The 16,540-nt window shown below is 43.1% G+C and overlaps 1 protein-coding gene across 7 annotated transcripts in view; it reads right to left on the reverse strand.

Moving 5' to 3' along the window:
• SOX5 (SRY-box transcription factor 5) overlaps positions 1–16,540 on the reverse strand; it is a 606,763-nt gene that overhangs the window by 265,961 nt on the left and 324,262 nt on the right. For all 7 annotated transcript variants that reach the window (XM_063134784.1, XM_063134786.1, XM_063134785.1 and 4 more), the window contains one exon: positions 15,643–15,729. In XM_063134784.1, the coding sequence (XP_062990854.1) occupies positions 15,643–15,729 (87 nt within the window). The remainder of the gene's footprint in view (positions 1–15,642; positions 15,730–16,540) is intronic.

Consider the following 16,540-nt stretch of genomic DNA (forward strand, 5'->3'; position numbering starts at 1 on the left):
GCATTGACACATCTGCATATAGCTGGAGAGTATCAGCTATATGCAGATGTGTCAATGACATTTTGCCAACCCTACCATTAGGCAGAGGGTGATAGTCATCTCAGGTGGCAGATGTTCAGAGATAGCAGCAATGTGTGGGTGGAGTTGGCCTAGGCATAATTTGAGAGAGGTAGACAGAGCTATGGCCTCGTGGTCTGGGTTGTGATCGCAAAGCTAGCCTGCTGCCTTCAGGTGTGGTGGAGAATGCTGTGCCTTTGCTAGTGTTGAAGAAAAGTTCAGCCCAGTCCGGTTTTGCACATAGAATCATAGAGTCGTAGAATAGTAGAGTTGGAAGGGACCTACAAGGCCATCGAGTCCAACCCCCTGCTCAATGCAGGAATCCACCCTAAAGCATCCCTGACAGAGGGCTGTCCAGCTGCCTCTTGAATGCCTCTAGTGTGGGAGAGCCCACAACCTCCCTAGGTAACTGGTTCCATTGTCGTACTGCTCTAACAGTCAAGAAATTTTTCCTGATGTCCAGCCGGAATTGGGCTTCCTTTAACTTGAGCCTGTTATTCTGTGTCCTGCACTCTAGGAGGATCAAGAAGAGATCCTGGCCCTCCTCTGTGTGACAACCTTTCAAGTATTTGAAGAGTGCTATCATGTCTCCCCCCAATCTTCTCTTCTCCAGGCTAAACATGTCCAGTTCTTTCAGTCTCTCTTCATAGGGCTTTGTTTCCAGACCCCTGATCATCCTGGTTGCCCTCCTCTGAACACGCTCCAGCTTGTCTGCGTCCTTGTTGACGTGTGGTGCCCAGAACTGGATGCAATACTCTAGATGAAGCCTAACCAGGGCCGAATAGAGAGGAACCAGTACCTCACGTGATTTGGAAGCTATACTTCTATTAACACAACCCAAAATCGCATTTGCCTTTTTTGCAGCCATATCGCACTGTTGGCTCATATTCAGCTTGTGATCTACAACAATTCCAAGATCCTTCTCATCTTTAATATTGCTGACCCAAGTATCCCCCATCTTGTAACTGCATTTGGTTTCTATTTCCTACATGTGGAATGGGAGGGGCGCCATCTTGTCCTTCCCCTTAGGCAGCAAAATATCTTGGGCCAAGCCTGGCTCCACCTCGGTTTTCTCCAGTGTTTGCAGAGTCCCATTCTTAAAGAATAGATCTCCTTGAGGAAGTCCCTCCATTCACACCCTTACCCTCCTGACACTCTGGAAACATTCTTAAGGCCCACCGACAGCAGATGTCTGCTATTAGCAATTCCAACTACATTAAAAAGAAGCCAAGAGAGAAGAAACAGCATGGGCTGAAGTAAGCACTGAATGTATCATAAGGAGTGACAAATAATCACATGTATCTCCTCTCCTTTGTCTAAGAATCCCTCTGCCCCTCCTCCTCTCCCCCACTTGAGAAACAAAGCTATCATTAAAAAGAGAGCCCAGTCGTTCTGACGCATCTGGCAAAAACATGCAACAATAAATAAATAAAATTCACAGAGCTACTAAGAGGGCCTGCTGCTTTACAAGATATCCTGGAGACTCTGTGCTGTATTAACTAAAGGTTTAAAACCAATATTTGTCCAGTTGCATAATCGCCTTACTATTCCTTCCTTCTTCTCCTCCAAAGCGAAATGGGCCAATCTCTAGCTTTCTTGTCTCCTGTTTCCTGATTACAAGATCCCAAGTGTCACACAGTGGATTACCCTTCATAACTGGAACGATGCCCCCCCCCTTCCTTGTCTTCCAACTTGTCGAGTGTTACTTAAATGGAATTATCCACACAATCCATATACGGACGCTGCCTATCCCACTTATCTCAAGATTCTGTATGTCACCTCACAGATTATCCTTTTTAATCCATACATTGAATCTACATAACATATGTCTTTAATTCACGGGCGCTGATGAGCTATAGTATCACTGAATGGATTATTTCTCTTAATCCAGTATTGGCAGTTGTAAGAGCGTTCTCTGAAGAGAACCCCCTGCCCCATCTTGGTGACACATGCGTGCGGGGCTTTAGTTTTCAGCAAACAGAGTCCTGTCATATGTCAGACACAGTTTGACATAAGTACCTGTTATTGATGTCCTCTATGCTCCATGACACTGAGCTACGTCTTTCCAATAAACGTCTATTTCAGGCTGACGGGGGATTTAATAAACTAAGATTAGGCCCATGGAGGCCACAATTTCTGCTTTCAGTTGTGTTCCTTAAAATCTTGAGTTACTACAGTGACATTATCCAAGTCAAAACCGATTAGAAGTGAGTGAGACTTATGGCAAATCTTGCCCTAGTGACATGAAGCCTCCCACTTCATTGCTTTCTAGGACTTTGAAGCAAAGGTTCATTTAGGACACGACCTAATGGGTTAGATGCCCAAAGGATAGAGGCCTCCAAGATTGGAGGTCACTGTCCATCTTGTGCCCTGCTGGCAGGGCGAACATGTGCCCTGCGGTGGCACCCCGGTTATGGAATACCCTCCCATTGGAGGCCTGACTGGCACCGATGCCACCTTCATTTCGGTGCCAAGTTAAAATATAGCTTTTTATCAAAGCACTTGAAGGCTAAATTCTCCAAGGTTGCAAACAGTTTTAATTCTTTTAATTGTTCTTTTAAACTTTTCTACTGGTTTTAGTTTGCTAATGATTTAATACATTTTAGCTGTGCAAATTTATTGTTTTATATTGTTCTGATTATATATATATGCCATCCTGAGATCCCAGTGATATAGGGTGGGATACATTTTTAATAAATAAATAAATAAATAAATAAATAAATAAAACATTTGTCCTCTTTTACAGAGGACAGTCCTCCATTTCAAGGGCTATGTTAAGGACTGTCCTCTATTTTGAAGGTGTCCTCTATCTGAAGGGCTGCCCAGTCCAAGTTTGGCTTAAAGGCAAAGAGCCTTCAGAAGGAAGAGGTGGGCCTTGAAGGTGACCATTAAAAGCACCTGGATAGCCAGCTGAGCAAGGCACACCTGGTCACACTCTTCCACACTATGGTGAGATGTACTGTTTATCTCTTTAAATTAGAATAATAATTTCTAAACGTGCATCTATACCTACAAATTAGCATATACAAATAGGTGTTCTCTTTTGTCCTCTTTTTTGATGATTCAGGAGCAATGGAGGCTTTTAATTCAGAGATCCGATGGTAGAACTCCTGCATACACTGTTTATTTAAATGCATTTATTTATTTATTTATTTATTTAAAATGCCCACCCCACTTTTCCTCCACTGGGAGAACTGAAAGCGGCAAACAAGATAGAAACAGAAAATAATCTGGGCCGTAACAAGGTTTGCAAGTGATTTTTTTGGCTTGATGGGAGGGCTTTGGTGGGAGTGAAATTCCTACAAACGGCCACCAGGATCCCACTGACCTCATTCATGCCTTTTCACTGCACCAAATGGCTGTTGTTTTTGTACCATATCCCCTCCCCGGTTTTCTCCTTCCTAGGAACAGTAACATGTGGTGGACTACTCTTTCAAGAAAGAAGACTGGATTGCAAAAAAGAAAAGAAACGTTGCTGAAGCAGCAAGTCATTAAGGGAAGTGAAGAGGCTAATTTTGGAACATGGCTACTTTAATGCCAGCTACTCAGCATGGGAAGATGAGCACAATGCCTATTGTTGATGGGTGTTTGTATCACTGTCACATTCAGGGATAGGGTTGAAACGCGTTGGGTTCACATTGTAATACAAACTGACTTAATTTGTACTTCCTGAGCTAATATGTGAACGAGAATGCAATTATCCTTCAGTTTTCATACTTCTCTGAATTTTGCAGTGCAGTTTGATTATCAAAGAGTGTGCACAAAAATGTACACATTAGGGGAAATGGCATACATTAGGGGAGATGGTGTACATAAAGGCACATATCAGGGGAAATTGCATGCAAAAATGTGTACGTTAGGGTCATTGCCATGCAAAGATGCTCATATTAGGAGAAATGATGATGAAAATGTGCGTGGATGCTCATTCAGACATCCCGTCCGCCAGCCCCGCCCCCAATTGCAATCTGATGCTGAAACAGGATAGAACACACTTGTGTTTCAAGCGATTCAAAAGTTGTAGGAAGTGAAGCAGACAGCTATGTCCATTCCCTAGCCACATGGCCATGTTAGGAATGTTTGTCCCTCTCCCATGCTCCCCAAGGATTGCTAAAAAGGGGGACACTGTTTTCCCAAGGCTGTCAATGTTTGTGAAAATTGCCTTACTCCCCATTTCATCTCAGCTCCCTAAAAGCAATAACATGCAGCCAACAAAATATAAATGGCAGACAACCATGTCCAACAGCCTTTTGAAAGAGATGCTCAAACAATGGCCATGGCTAGACGGGGTGATATCCTGCAGATCGCTCCGGGATCATCCCTGTGCATCCACATGACACACAGGGGATCCTGGGGGCAGGGAGGGATGATCCCTCCCTTTCCTTGGGATATTGACATATCCCATTTTTCCCGTGGTCCCGGGCTTGTCCTGAGACCGCGGGATGTGTGGGCAGTTGTCCCGGTTTGTCCCCGCTCCTTGCGAGTAACTGGGCTGGGGTGGGGAGAGCAGGAGGTTTTTTAAAAAATAAAAATACCTTCTTCGCTGGAGCGCTCCTGTGCTCAGTTCCAATTAAAACAAAAAAAACAAAATGGTGGGCGCGATGTCCTATGTTCTCCTGGGACATCGAGAGCCATGTGTAGACTGAGGGGGAGGATGTCGCGATCATCATATCGCAAGATCATCCCCCTCCAGCCCTCTGGTCTAGCTATGCCCTTGACTCAACCACTGCACCGTGTTGGGGAACGGGGTGTGAGACAGTTCTGCTGCCACTATTTTAGAGTCAGCCCTGAAATATTGTGAATTTGGATGTTAATGGATTTGCATGGATATTGCCTGCTAAAGAAAGATCACTGTTAAACCCATTGCTCACCCCCACAGACACACACTTTCCTACACATTGCTGCTTCTGTTCCACAGGAATATAGAATACTGGCAGTAGTCCACTTGGCAATTGAGGACACAACACAGCAGCATGATAGGTTTGTGTGCCCATTATTACTGGCACAGCCCAAACCTGAAACAGCTTCATTGATTTTCCAAAGCTGGGTAGCAAAACGTGAGACAGTGCTCTCAGGATTGGCCACACGTATGTAGAGGCAGTGACGTGGTAATGCACAAGACACACAAAGTACATTCCGATGCCCTAGTAGCTCTGAAATATCAGGGCTGCACTAACCAAGTTGGAAAAGGTTCGGACGGATTCTCACTTTATCAATCTGAGAAATTCACCACATACGATGTTTACTGTGATTTTTCCTCTCCCCGTTCGACTCTTTCACGCACAAATCCAGAGCAGTTGTTCGTAGAAAGGCCAGATTTTTCATTTGCTTTCGCCGTAGTTCGTATTTCGTTACTTTTTTAAGCAATTAAGATTGCAATCCTTATTGAACATTTCATGCAATCTTTAATGCACAAGAGTTATAGCAGGATTTACTGTTTGGATAAACCTGCATGGGGATTGAGCTGCATGACGTTTAGTGCAGTAGCAACTATAATAATAATAATAATAATAATAATAATAATAACAACAACAACAACAACAACAACAACAACAACAACAACAACTGTAATGCATTTCAGATTTTGGTGTGTGTTGTTGTTTTAAGTAATAAAATATAATTCACTGATAAAGACAAAAAGCCAGGCAACTGGCTTATTAGTATTAGTATATTATTAATTAATAGTATTCTCTAATAGTTCTGCACAAGTGAGAAACCATTCGTACAACATGTTTTTCCCCATTCCAGCCATAGTATCCCCTTGCAAATGTCTTGGTGCCAACCAGTGTACTATGTGCCAGTAGTCTTAGGAGCAGAAACAAATTCAGAATTTATTTTCCAGGAATACTTGGCAGCCTCCACATAACATTTTTTTTCATAGGAATCGCATCAAAGAAACAAGGGAAAAAAACAATTCATTTTGTTGTCGCATTCACAGGTGGACACCAATTTTCCCCCATAACTCGCCTGGGCAAGTTTTTACGTCATCATGTGGATGACGTCATGTGGATGATGTCATCATGTGGATGACGTCATGTGGATTACGTCACCACATGGATGCTAGGAATATGAATGGTAACTGCAGTCCTTGCTGCCACAAGACTGGGAGCAGTTGCCAATGAAAATAGCACAGATAGGGGCGTTAGTCTCCCCCAACCTGCACACCAAAGGTTCTGCTCTGGCATCAAGGCAATGCTTATCAGTGACCCAACCACAGACAAGTCTTCAGATGCACTTGACGTACATATAGTGTCACTATCTGATCCCCCTAATATCGCTGGGTTAAGCCATTTTTGTGAACATATGCTGTTCTTGGGAACTGAAAAATACCCAAAAGAAAATGAGTACAGCCAATTTCTCAGTGAGCACGCAGGGAGTTCAAATGCTTTTACCAGTGGAGAGCATACCACCTGTTATTTTGATGTGTCACATGAACACCTGGAAAGTGCCCTGGACAGATTTCCCCAGAAGTGAACACTGCTGTGGCACCCCGGCTGTGGAATGAGCTCCCTAAGGAGGTTCGCCTGGCACCTACACTACTATATCCTTTCAGACACCAGGTGAAGACTTTTTATTCTCTCAGCATTTTAACAGTCTATACATTTAATTTTAACTTGGCTGTTTTAAATTTGCATTTTAAGTTTGTATTTCTGCACCGCTGCTGATTTTATCCTGGTTGTTCTTTTATATTGTATTGTATATCATGTTTTTATACTGTTCGTTTTATATTTTGAATGGTTTTAATTTTTGTGACCCGCCCAGGGAGCTTCAGCTATTGGGCGGTAGAAAAATGCAATAACTAAATAAATACTCTGAGAAATTCAAGCTCACTTTCAATATATACCTCTATACACACAGTGTTTTCTATGTAACCCTGAAGCTGGGAAAGCATTTTTAAAACACTCTTTAAATCTGCCTTCCTTCCTTCCAAGCCCTTGAGCCACAACTTAGGGGTGAGCAAATATGCAGGGTGAGCAAGAGATCACAGCTGTGACCACCCCACAAGGATGACAGTGGTGTGAAAGCATTCCCAACAGTGGCGGTGCTGGGGCATTCCTTTCTTATTACAATAATTTAGTAATTCAACTATTTCTATATGACCTTTTAGTCAAAGACACTCAAGGTGGTACAGAATATAAAATTTAAAATGTCTCAACCCACGGAATGTAAAAGTTTGAAAAGAGACTGACACAGTTAAGTACAAGGGCAGTAATCAACTCATAAACAGCTATGGAAAGCTAAAGCCAAATAAACATGTACTTCTTTACACAGCGCACAGTTAAGTTGTGGAATTTGCTGCCACAAGATGTAGAGATGGTCATCAATTTGGATGGCTTTAAAAGGGGGTTGGATAAATTCCTGTGGAAGAAGAGTATCAATGGCTTCGAGTCCTGATTGCAATGTGCCACCTCTAGTATCAGAGGCAGTAAGCCTACATTCACCGGCTGCTGGGGAACATGGGCGGGAGTGTGTAGTTGAACCCATGACCTACTTGTGGGTTCCTGGTCTCCAGCTGGCCACTGTGTGAACAGAATGCTGGATTAGATGGACCCTGGGTCTGATCCAGCTTAGCTCCTCTTATGTTTTCACTGCTTGTGGAAATGCAAACAACGAGTGAGACAATGCAATTCCCTCGGGAAAGGACTTCCACAGATGGGATCCCACCACAGAATAGGTCCTGACCCAAGTTCCCACCAATCTAATCTCATTTAGTGGTGGGACATAGAGCCAGGCCTCAAGTGGTGATCGTAAAGTATGGGCAGGCTCTTCTCACAGCAGCAGCATTGCAAACACCAACAGAAAGACTTCTTCTCTCAGTCTAACCTAACCACCACTGATAAGAACTTGAGGGCAAGGGGAGATGTTTTCTCTAGGTATACCTATGATAGAAAGGACTTCTCCCTCCTATCATTAATGAGGGCTGTTTTGATTATATGCCTGTGCATAAGACAAAGGCTTGTTCTCATGGCGGGGCTCTTTGAAAATGTGGGTAAAGGAGAACCAGTGAAAGGTGACAATGAGGAGACTCCCATCCTAAATTTTGGGGTGGGTCGGTGGGGTGTCAATGAGAAGCCCTAGCAGAGGCCTCTCGATCTTGGCTCCTTTTCTTTCTGTCTCGCTCTTGTAACTACTTGGAGGTAGATTAGGGGGCAGGTGGGAGGGTGGGGGAGTGAGCTAGGGTTTTTTTTTTCCCTGTGTGTTTTTTTAATGGTGGGGGGTATGTACACACACCCATCTCTACAAAAGGCTTTTGAACTCTAGCACTGGGCACATTCCAGGGCAAAGAAATAGCAAGGCACAAGGTGTCTGGTGCCTGTTTTTCCAATGCGGCCACTGCCAAGACAAATACATCAAGGAATTAATTAAAACTTAAGAGCTGGAAAACCCTTACTAATAACCTCACATCCAAGGAGAAAAGCAGGGCCTTCTTTCCAACGCAGGTTCGAGCCCGTGCCAGCGCGGCACACACCCTCCGTGTTGTTTCAACAAATACAGCTGCAGCACAGCTCCAGCTCTTGTTCTTTAGCCCTTTGCTCTCGGTGGTGGCATAATTGCCACATGCCAGGGCGCTGGACAGCTGGCCTGGCTCCCTCCCCACTCTTCTCAAAAAGAACACGCAGGCCAAAACCATGTATCCCCCTGAAATGCTATTGCTGGGCTGGGTGGAAGGCAGATTTCTAGTTGTTTTAGAATTCAACTCCCAGAAGCCCCTGCCAGCATGGACAACGGTCAGGAATACTGGGGATTGAAGTACAAAACATCAGGAGATCTACTTTCTGCCCAGTCTTGCTCTGTTGTCCTCCCCTGGTTGGATACTGTCGTTTTTATACTGTTGTTTTTATGTTTCTGATGGTTTTTAAATTTTGTATACTTTTTAATGTTTACTGTTTTAACTTTTGTGAACCGCCCAGAGAGCTTCGGCTATGGGGCGGTATATAAATGTAATAAATAAATATAAATAAATAATTTTCTGCCACCTTCAATGAACAGTAATTCTGACTGCCATGCTAGTCATTTGGGAGGGTCAGTATCAATTCCAGGGTGGGGTTTTTTTGTGGGGGGGCTCTTGGGCAAGACATCTTCAGCAGCAACCCTCAGCTCTCTGCTGTCACCTCTCCCTTTGAGCCCAATCCACATAGTCACACACTGGGAGAGTGGAGGCCGCTGTTCCTTGCTCTTGTCAGTGTTCACTCACTAAGAAGAGACAAATTCCACAGGCTCCATGGGTGGGCAGTGTGTGCTATGCTAGGTAACACATCACCAAAAAAAAAAGAGGGCAAAAGAGGACATAGATTTGCATATGCTAACTGATATATGTAGATGAACATTTAGAAATGCTTGCTGTCATTTAATGGCAAGTATGCTTTAAAGTAGATACCTGCAAATGAGCAGGGGGTTGGACTCGATGGCCTTGTAGGCCCCTTCCAAATCTACTATTCTATGATTCTATGAAATAGAAATACAACACATCTCACCATAGTGGGAAAGACCCTGGTGTTGAGATGCAAACTGTTTATGGGCAACTTCATGGCCCCTGCCATTCCTTCTTACAATTCCTGATCCTGAAACCCGACTGAGTCCTTCAAAAGGAAGACACCTTTCAATATTTATTTATTTATTCATTACATTTTTATACTGCCCAATAGCCGAAGCTCTCTGGGCGGTTCACAAAAATAGAGAGCTGTCCTCTGTAAACTAGGACCCGGGGCCACCTCCACCCCATCACCTGTTGGGCCAATGATACTGATCTCTGACAAAAAATTATTTCTGGATCAAAACATCTGTTTTCTACTTTCACAGATTGCCAGCAGATCTGATTCATAAACAGGAGGAAGAATGTCTTAGGTTTGCAATTTTGCACTTTCGAACCAATAAATGAACTAAAACTCAGTTATCCTCTGAAATTCATGTTTCTCTGAATTTTGCAACTGAATTCACTAATAATAATAATAATAATAATAATAATCTTAAAAATGCATACAAAATGAACTGAATTTATAAACAATTGTCATATAATCAGGAGAAAAGTGCACAAAGCATGCATACAGATTTCTATGCAAACTTTAAAAGAAAATCTCAAAGTTCATGACAAATTGAATTTAACACTGGTGGGGGGAACCCTCAAAGTTTGGGATAAACCAAATTTAAGAATGGAAAAATAAGGAACCAAGAAAAACCAAAATGCACAGTTTCATCTATCCTAACACTCAGCCACCCTGACAGGATTTATAGCTTCCCTTCAATGCATCTGATTTCGGTCTTTTTAATAAGTAACTCAAGTTGTGCAACGATACAGGATTGAAACACAAAACACAAAGGGGGAAATAACATTATGCCTGTCAAGCGCCTCTTCTTTAACATTACAACGCCAGGCAGTGGATCCTCCTTTGAGGCTGAGGTTTTGCCTTCCCGACATCCCCCAGGCAAGTCCAGAAGCCCAAAGAAATTGCTTTCATGTTAGCAGCTCACAGCAGCAACCACTGTCAAGCTTAACCCAGGAAGAGAAACAGCCAGAGAAGAGGAATGGAGAGAAACTATTGCCCTGCAACAAAACGAGATCACAGGGACTCTGAATAGATGCCCATCTCTTCAGCAACTGATACAATCCACTTGCCAATAGCCAGCACCTGCAACATCTCTCTCTCTTTTTTTTTTAAAAAAAATCACCCTCTAACATCTAAGCATGCAAAAGAGCGTGTCATTGGAAAACTGCCTTCCAATTTGCTGGATGAAAGCAATTCTGTGTTTTATTTCTACATGATGAGTGATCACGGCTGGTTCTAGGATTGATGGATCCCTGGGCAAAGTGCCCCCTAGTGGACTCCCTTGTTGATCCGTGGGTCCTGTGAGGTTTATCTGGCAATAGCAGCAGTCCTCTGAGTAACACTGGGCAACTAGATCGAGCCACCACTGAAATTTGCCACAATGCTCCTGATGTGCCCTCAACGGTGGGAAATATCGATGATGGCTAGAGCCATCCATCCATTATCACTTGGAGCACTTGGCCAAATTTCTTTCTTTTTAAAACAGGCACAAGGCAGGCATTAGCAGTGGTCCCACCAAGGTGGGCAAGGGCCCTGGGACCCTGTCAATTGCTCAAGGATGCCAGGTTCTGACACCAACTCTGGCTACCAACAGCCTGTTCTCAGTGCAATTGGCATATTTAGGCAACTGGAGGAGGAAAATGAGCTTGGTGTATCATATATATATATATATATATATATATATATATTCATTCTATCTATCTATAATATCTATAATATAGATATATAATATTGCGGAAAGTCATAAATATGTTTCCAGATTCCAGGGATACCCCCAAAATGGCATAGAACTATATGTGCTTCATTAAAAGATAAGTTTACATGGTACAAAAAATATACATTGGAATGTCTAATTGCTAAATTCCTCACCATCGTATCCATGATCTGATTAACACTTTTGGCTCTGACCTAGAAACCCATGTGTGCTGTGAAGTTACACAAGGAGCTCCCTGAGAGTGGGTTTATCCATTCAGTTCAGTGAAAGGCATACTTTAATACATACATCTCTTTATACACATGGGTCAGACTTGTATATTGGGGAGCCCATAGGGACAGGAAAGCACAATGTTTGTACTGAAATTGTAATGCCCATAAGTTATCAGAGGATTGAGGCAACTCGTATTTTGCCCCGTATGGAATATTTCTGCCCAAGAATCTCAATGTCATATCATAAGGAGAGCTTCACACTGTTATAGTCCAGAAGATACACCTCAGAGCAAAACGTATCAGTTGTCACGTCTGCCCTCACTCTGACTTGGCTTCAGTAAGTACATCATCAGAGTAAAGGCAGAAGGTGGAACTAATGTTTCCTGCCTGGAGATGAAGAAGAATAGTTTTTTAAAAAGAAAAGAAAAGAAAGAAAAACAAAACAAAACGGTACCTAGCAGCAGGAAGTGTGATTAAAAGAGTGACTGCCACATTAAAAAAAAGAAAACTAAAAGCAAAAAAAGGTAAGCGTGGGTGGCGTGGTTTCAGAAAAACTTTCACCGCACCACCAACTCAAACCAAAATTATTCTGTATAGAAGTAACCTTCAAGAGTCAAACTTCATAAACATTAGTATATCACAAGTGGGGCCTGCAACAAAAGGTTGCAGTATGAAGGGCTCCGATTCAGCAGGGGTTTGGAGTCCATGACCTTGTAGGCCTCTTCCAACTCTACTAGTCCATGGTTCTATGATTCTATGATTCAGGGTTCCAGTCACTCAGCTTAACCCTTTTCTCTTCTTTTTCAGAATATACCATTCCATTCTCCCGCCTCTCTCATTTTCTGTTTCCCATATACTCTATGAGCAGAGAGTATGTTCAGTCCTCACATTTTGAATCTCCCCACTTTTGGGGGGATTTCCCCCTACTTCTGCAAATCTTGGGGTTCTCAGAAGCCTTTTGATACCACCCACTTGGGCATAAATGATGCTGTTTGGGCTACATATGGATTACACTCAGAAAAGGAGCTTGCTGTTAGTATATAGGATATCTGTGGAGTTTATGTTATTAAGGTTCTATAGATAATGGCATCAGCGGTGTACAGTCAATGGAACAGAAGCATTCTGAAATAAGTTCTATTTACAAAACAGCTTCTATTTGGGGAAAGATGCTTCGTTGCCATTTTGATAGGCATCACAGTCTCTAGAAGTGGTAAAATATGATGCGTCTCTAAAGAACACCAGGTTCAAGATGCCAGCATTCCTGACTAGAGGGGGAGTGAGTAAATCCAACCATTTCTATACTAACCTCAAATAAAAAGGCATGGACCACTTCACACACGTATGTTTATTGCTCTCTGAGTTTAGCATCAAGCGATGACTCACTTATGTGAATGAGCAACCACAGAAAAACCACAGATAGAACAGTCAGATTTCAGCCAATATCAAGCAAGACTTTCCAGCAGATTCCGTTCACAGGAGACCCAGTTGAGGCTGGATCATTCCCAATACAGACGTATAAGATGAGCATGCAATGGGGCGCAGTAACGGCATTCTGCCTTTGGTCCACCGCAGCACACGCAGGATGGTAAATTGGAGCGTAGGTGGTGTCTTAACTCCTACACAAGTATCTCTTGCTAATGCAGCAGAATCAGTTATCCAAAAACGCTGACACTGTAACAGAGCTACTCATATTTTAGAAGGAGTCAAACTGAAGTATAAAGTGAAGGGCAGGAGGAGAATGAGAAAGAATTGAAGGCACATACCTATGTGGGCAGGTCAATTTCCGTGCCATACTCTATCCTTATCTAATTCTAATTCATACATGCACACACATTGGGAGGCCATCATTTGATAAAACTGAATAATCTGGGGGGAAATGAATGATGTTTCTACCAAGTGGCAAGCCCCATTTGTTTCTTTTCATTGTGGGCTCATCTACACCAAGCAGGATATTCCACTATGAAAGCGGTATATAAAAGGCAGGAGCCACACTACTGCTTTATAGCAGTATTGAAGTGCACTGCAGGATCTACACTACTGGATTATAGAGGTACTGAAGTGCACTGACAAGTGTTGGGGCCCAGGACACATCTACACCAAGCAGGATATAGCACTATGAAAGTGGTATGAAAGTGGTATATGGTACATATCATGGGCCCCAACAGTTGTCAGTGCACTTCAATATTGCTATAAAGTAGTAGTGTAGCTCCTGCCTTTTATTTCCCGCTTTCATAGTGGAATACCCTGCTGGTGTAGATGACCCCAGAGAGCGCGGAGCAAAATGGAGCCAACCATTCTCCATTTTTCTTACCTTGATTTTAATTCTGACGGATGGATTCCTAAGAATCTGTGATAGTTAGTAGATGTTTCATTAATGGGAACTAAAGACAGGAGAGTTACGGATGGGTGAACATGTGATGCTTGAGCTCATTGCAATTCTTTGATTTATTTATTTTTTGGAAGCTCATTTGGACTTGTTACATTCCTGAATATGAGAGTCTTTTTTTTATGAATCCGACCTGCAGATTCTACAGTGGACTGGTTTTTCCCCTTTCAGGAGGATTTCTGTGGACTTGTGGGGCCATTTTTCTAACTTTCGGGAATTTTGCACAAACTTCGTTGTAGAAAAATATGCAAAAGAAAACAAACAAAACAGCCCAAAGTGTGCATTTACCCCCTAAACCAAATTGTGAAAATGTGCATTTGGGGGGAATTTGAACATGTGTGTGTGGGGAGGTGCATTTTCAGATGTGCGCATTTGCAAAGAAAAAATCTGATCCCGTCGGTGGGTGGATGACAGAATGAAAGGCGCCTGATAATCTGCAAACACAGAGACAGTATGGCTTTTACACAATCCGTGCATCCCTACCTGCTGCCAACCCGTGCAGACAATACTGAGCTAAATGGCCTGAATCCATAGAAGGCAGCTTCCTATGTTCCTCGTAAACAAAAGAAAACCATCATGCATCTGTAGTGTTCTCTCGTTCAGAGGAACGTCAAACCTGCAGCTTTGCCCTTGGAGGGTGTCATCAGTCTGGGCAGTAGAGAAAACAGAAGCATCAAGGGGGAGGCAGTCTTACATCCAGTGTGCACAGGGTGTGCAGCCACTCCCACAGGGTCCTATTCTAAGCTCCCATCTCCAGCCAGTCGGTGCTGCTCCTCTGAGCACACTATAACTTTCCCATTCAAATGCAGCCAAGGCCCTTCTGGATCTAGCATTCTGTTTAGGGCTCTTTCCCAGGCACCTAGGCCACAGCTAGACCTAAGGTTTATCCTAGGGTGACCATATTTGGGAAACCAAAAAAGAGGACACCTAGTGTGTGTGTGGGGAAGCAGCTTTCTGAGTCCTGCAGAAAGTATGTTATTCCCCCTCCACCTTAAAGAACCCGATTGGAGTGGAGGAGGGGAAAGGATTTCATTCTGCACCACCACCATCCACTCCAATTGGGGCCTTTTCTATAATGTCCACGAATGACCCACTTTCCCCTTTAAGACCTCAATTGGAGCTCGGGGTAGGGGAATGATGTGCCTCAAGAAAGCATGTCATTCCTTCCTGCCATGCTAATGGCAGCCTTAAAGGGGAAGGTGTGTCATTCCAGGACATTATTGAAAATGATAGAAAATCCCCCCTGACACCATGGAAAGAACAAAAACCAGGACAAATCCGGGGAAATCCTGACAGTTGGTCACCCTAGTTTATCCTGGGATCATCCAGGGTTCGCCCCTGCTTGAGCATTGGATCCCCTGTGTGTCATCTAGATGAACAGGTTTGACTCCTGGACGATCCAGGGATAAACCTTAGGTCTAGCTATGGCCCCACTCTCCTGCTTCTGCTGACAGTAGCCTGCCCTCCAGGACCCTGTTTAGTAATGATCTTCAGGAGTAAGATGCAGGTAGTCTCAGCTGCAACATAAAGGCCCCACCAAGTTTTAGCATGCTCTGAAGAGCATCATTGGTTCCAAAGCCATCATTCCCCTCTCCGGTGAAGAAGTGCAAAATGGAAAGAGCAAAAGATTGCGAGCTATGTTCATGCTAATTGAAATCACATTTATTGTTTTTTTTAATTATTTTTTATTTTTTCCCCACATCTCTTCGATCGATAGAAAATAAGGTTTACCTTTTATTTCTCCAAAGTTCCCTGATCCCATGGCAAGAAGCTTGTCTTTCCAATCTTTTGATAGCAGCTTTTCAATACTGGGGGTTTCTGAATGAAGAAGGGGGGGGAAAGGAGAGAGGGAGAGAAACACACACAGAGAGAAATGTAAGCGAATCAACATGACTGACGGCACAATAGAACTCATTAAAAGTCTATCTGCTAAAAATAAGAGCTACCCCATCATGGACCCCAGTTCATAATGACTTCATCAACAAACTGATAAGAAGGGAGAGTGTGAAAAAAGAATGTGTTTTGTCACCTGCTGTTTCAAAATCATTAGCTTTTTCCTCTTACGGAACAAAGCCATTCCATATGACAATGGGCACATTGAAACCTGGTGCGTATTGTTTTTCAATTTAGAGAACAAGTTTCTGCTCATAATGGATGCTTGTCAATTTCAGGGTGTTAGTCTGCAGTCAGAAATATATATATAATTATGTTGATAAAATGCAGAGTGGGGGAGAAAAAATAAAATAAAATAAAAGGCGAAGAATTAGCTCCTAAATCTGCTACATGTAATTATATCCCTCGGTGTGTTTACAATTACAGGCACTTTACAATGTGTTTAAACATAGTGTGGTGGTGAGCACGCTGGGGCAAGAATTCCCCCCCCCCTTCCAGTAACACAGGCATTGCAAACAAATAATGATAAAAATAATGGGAAAAGTTTGGGATGATAAATGCTTTGCAGAGATTGCAAAATCTTGGGAGAAGTGCGAAGGGAGCTGTACTGCCAGGTATAAGAACAGCAGATGAACTCTGCTATATCAGGTCAAGGGTCGGTCTACTCTTCCAGCATCCTGCTTCTCACAGTGGCCAATCAAATGCTTCCAGGAAGTCCTCAAGGAGGATGTGAGGG

This window comes from Elgaria multicarinata, chromosome 9, assembly GCF_023053635.1.
Source record: "Elgaria multicarinata webbii isolate HBS135686 ecotype San Diego chromosome 9, rElgMul1.1.pri, whole genome shotgun sequence".
Classification (NCBI taxonomy): domain Eukaryota; kingdom Metazoa; phylum Chordata; class Lepidosauria; order Squamata; family Anguidae; genus Elgaria; species Elgaria multicarinata.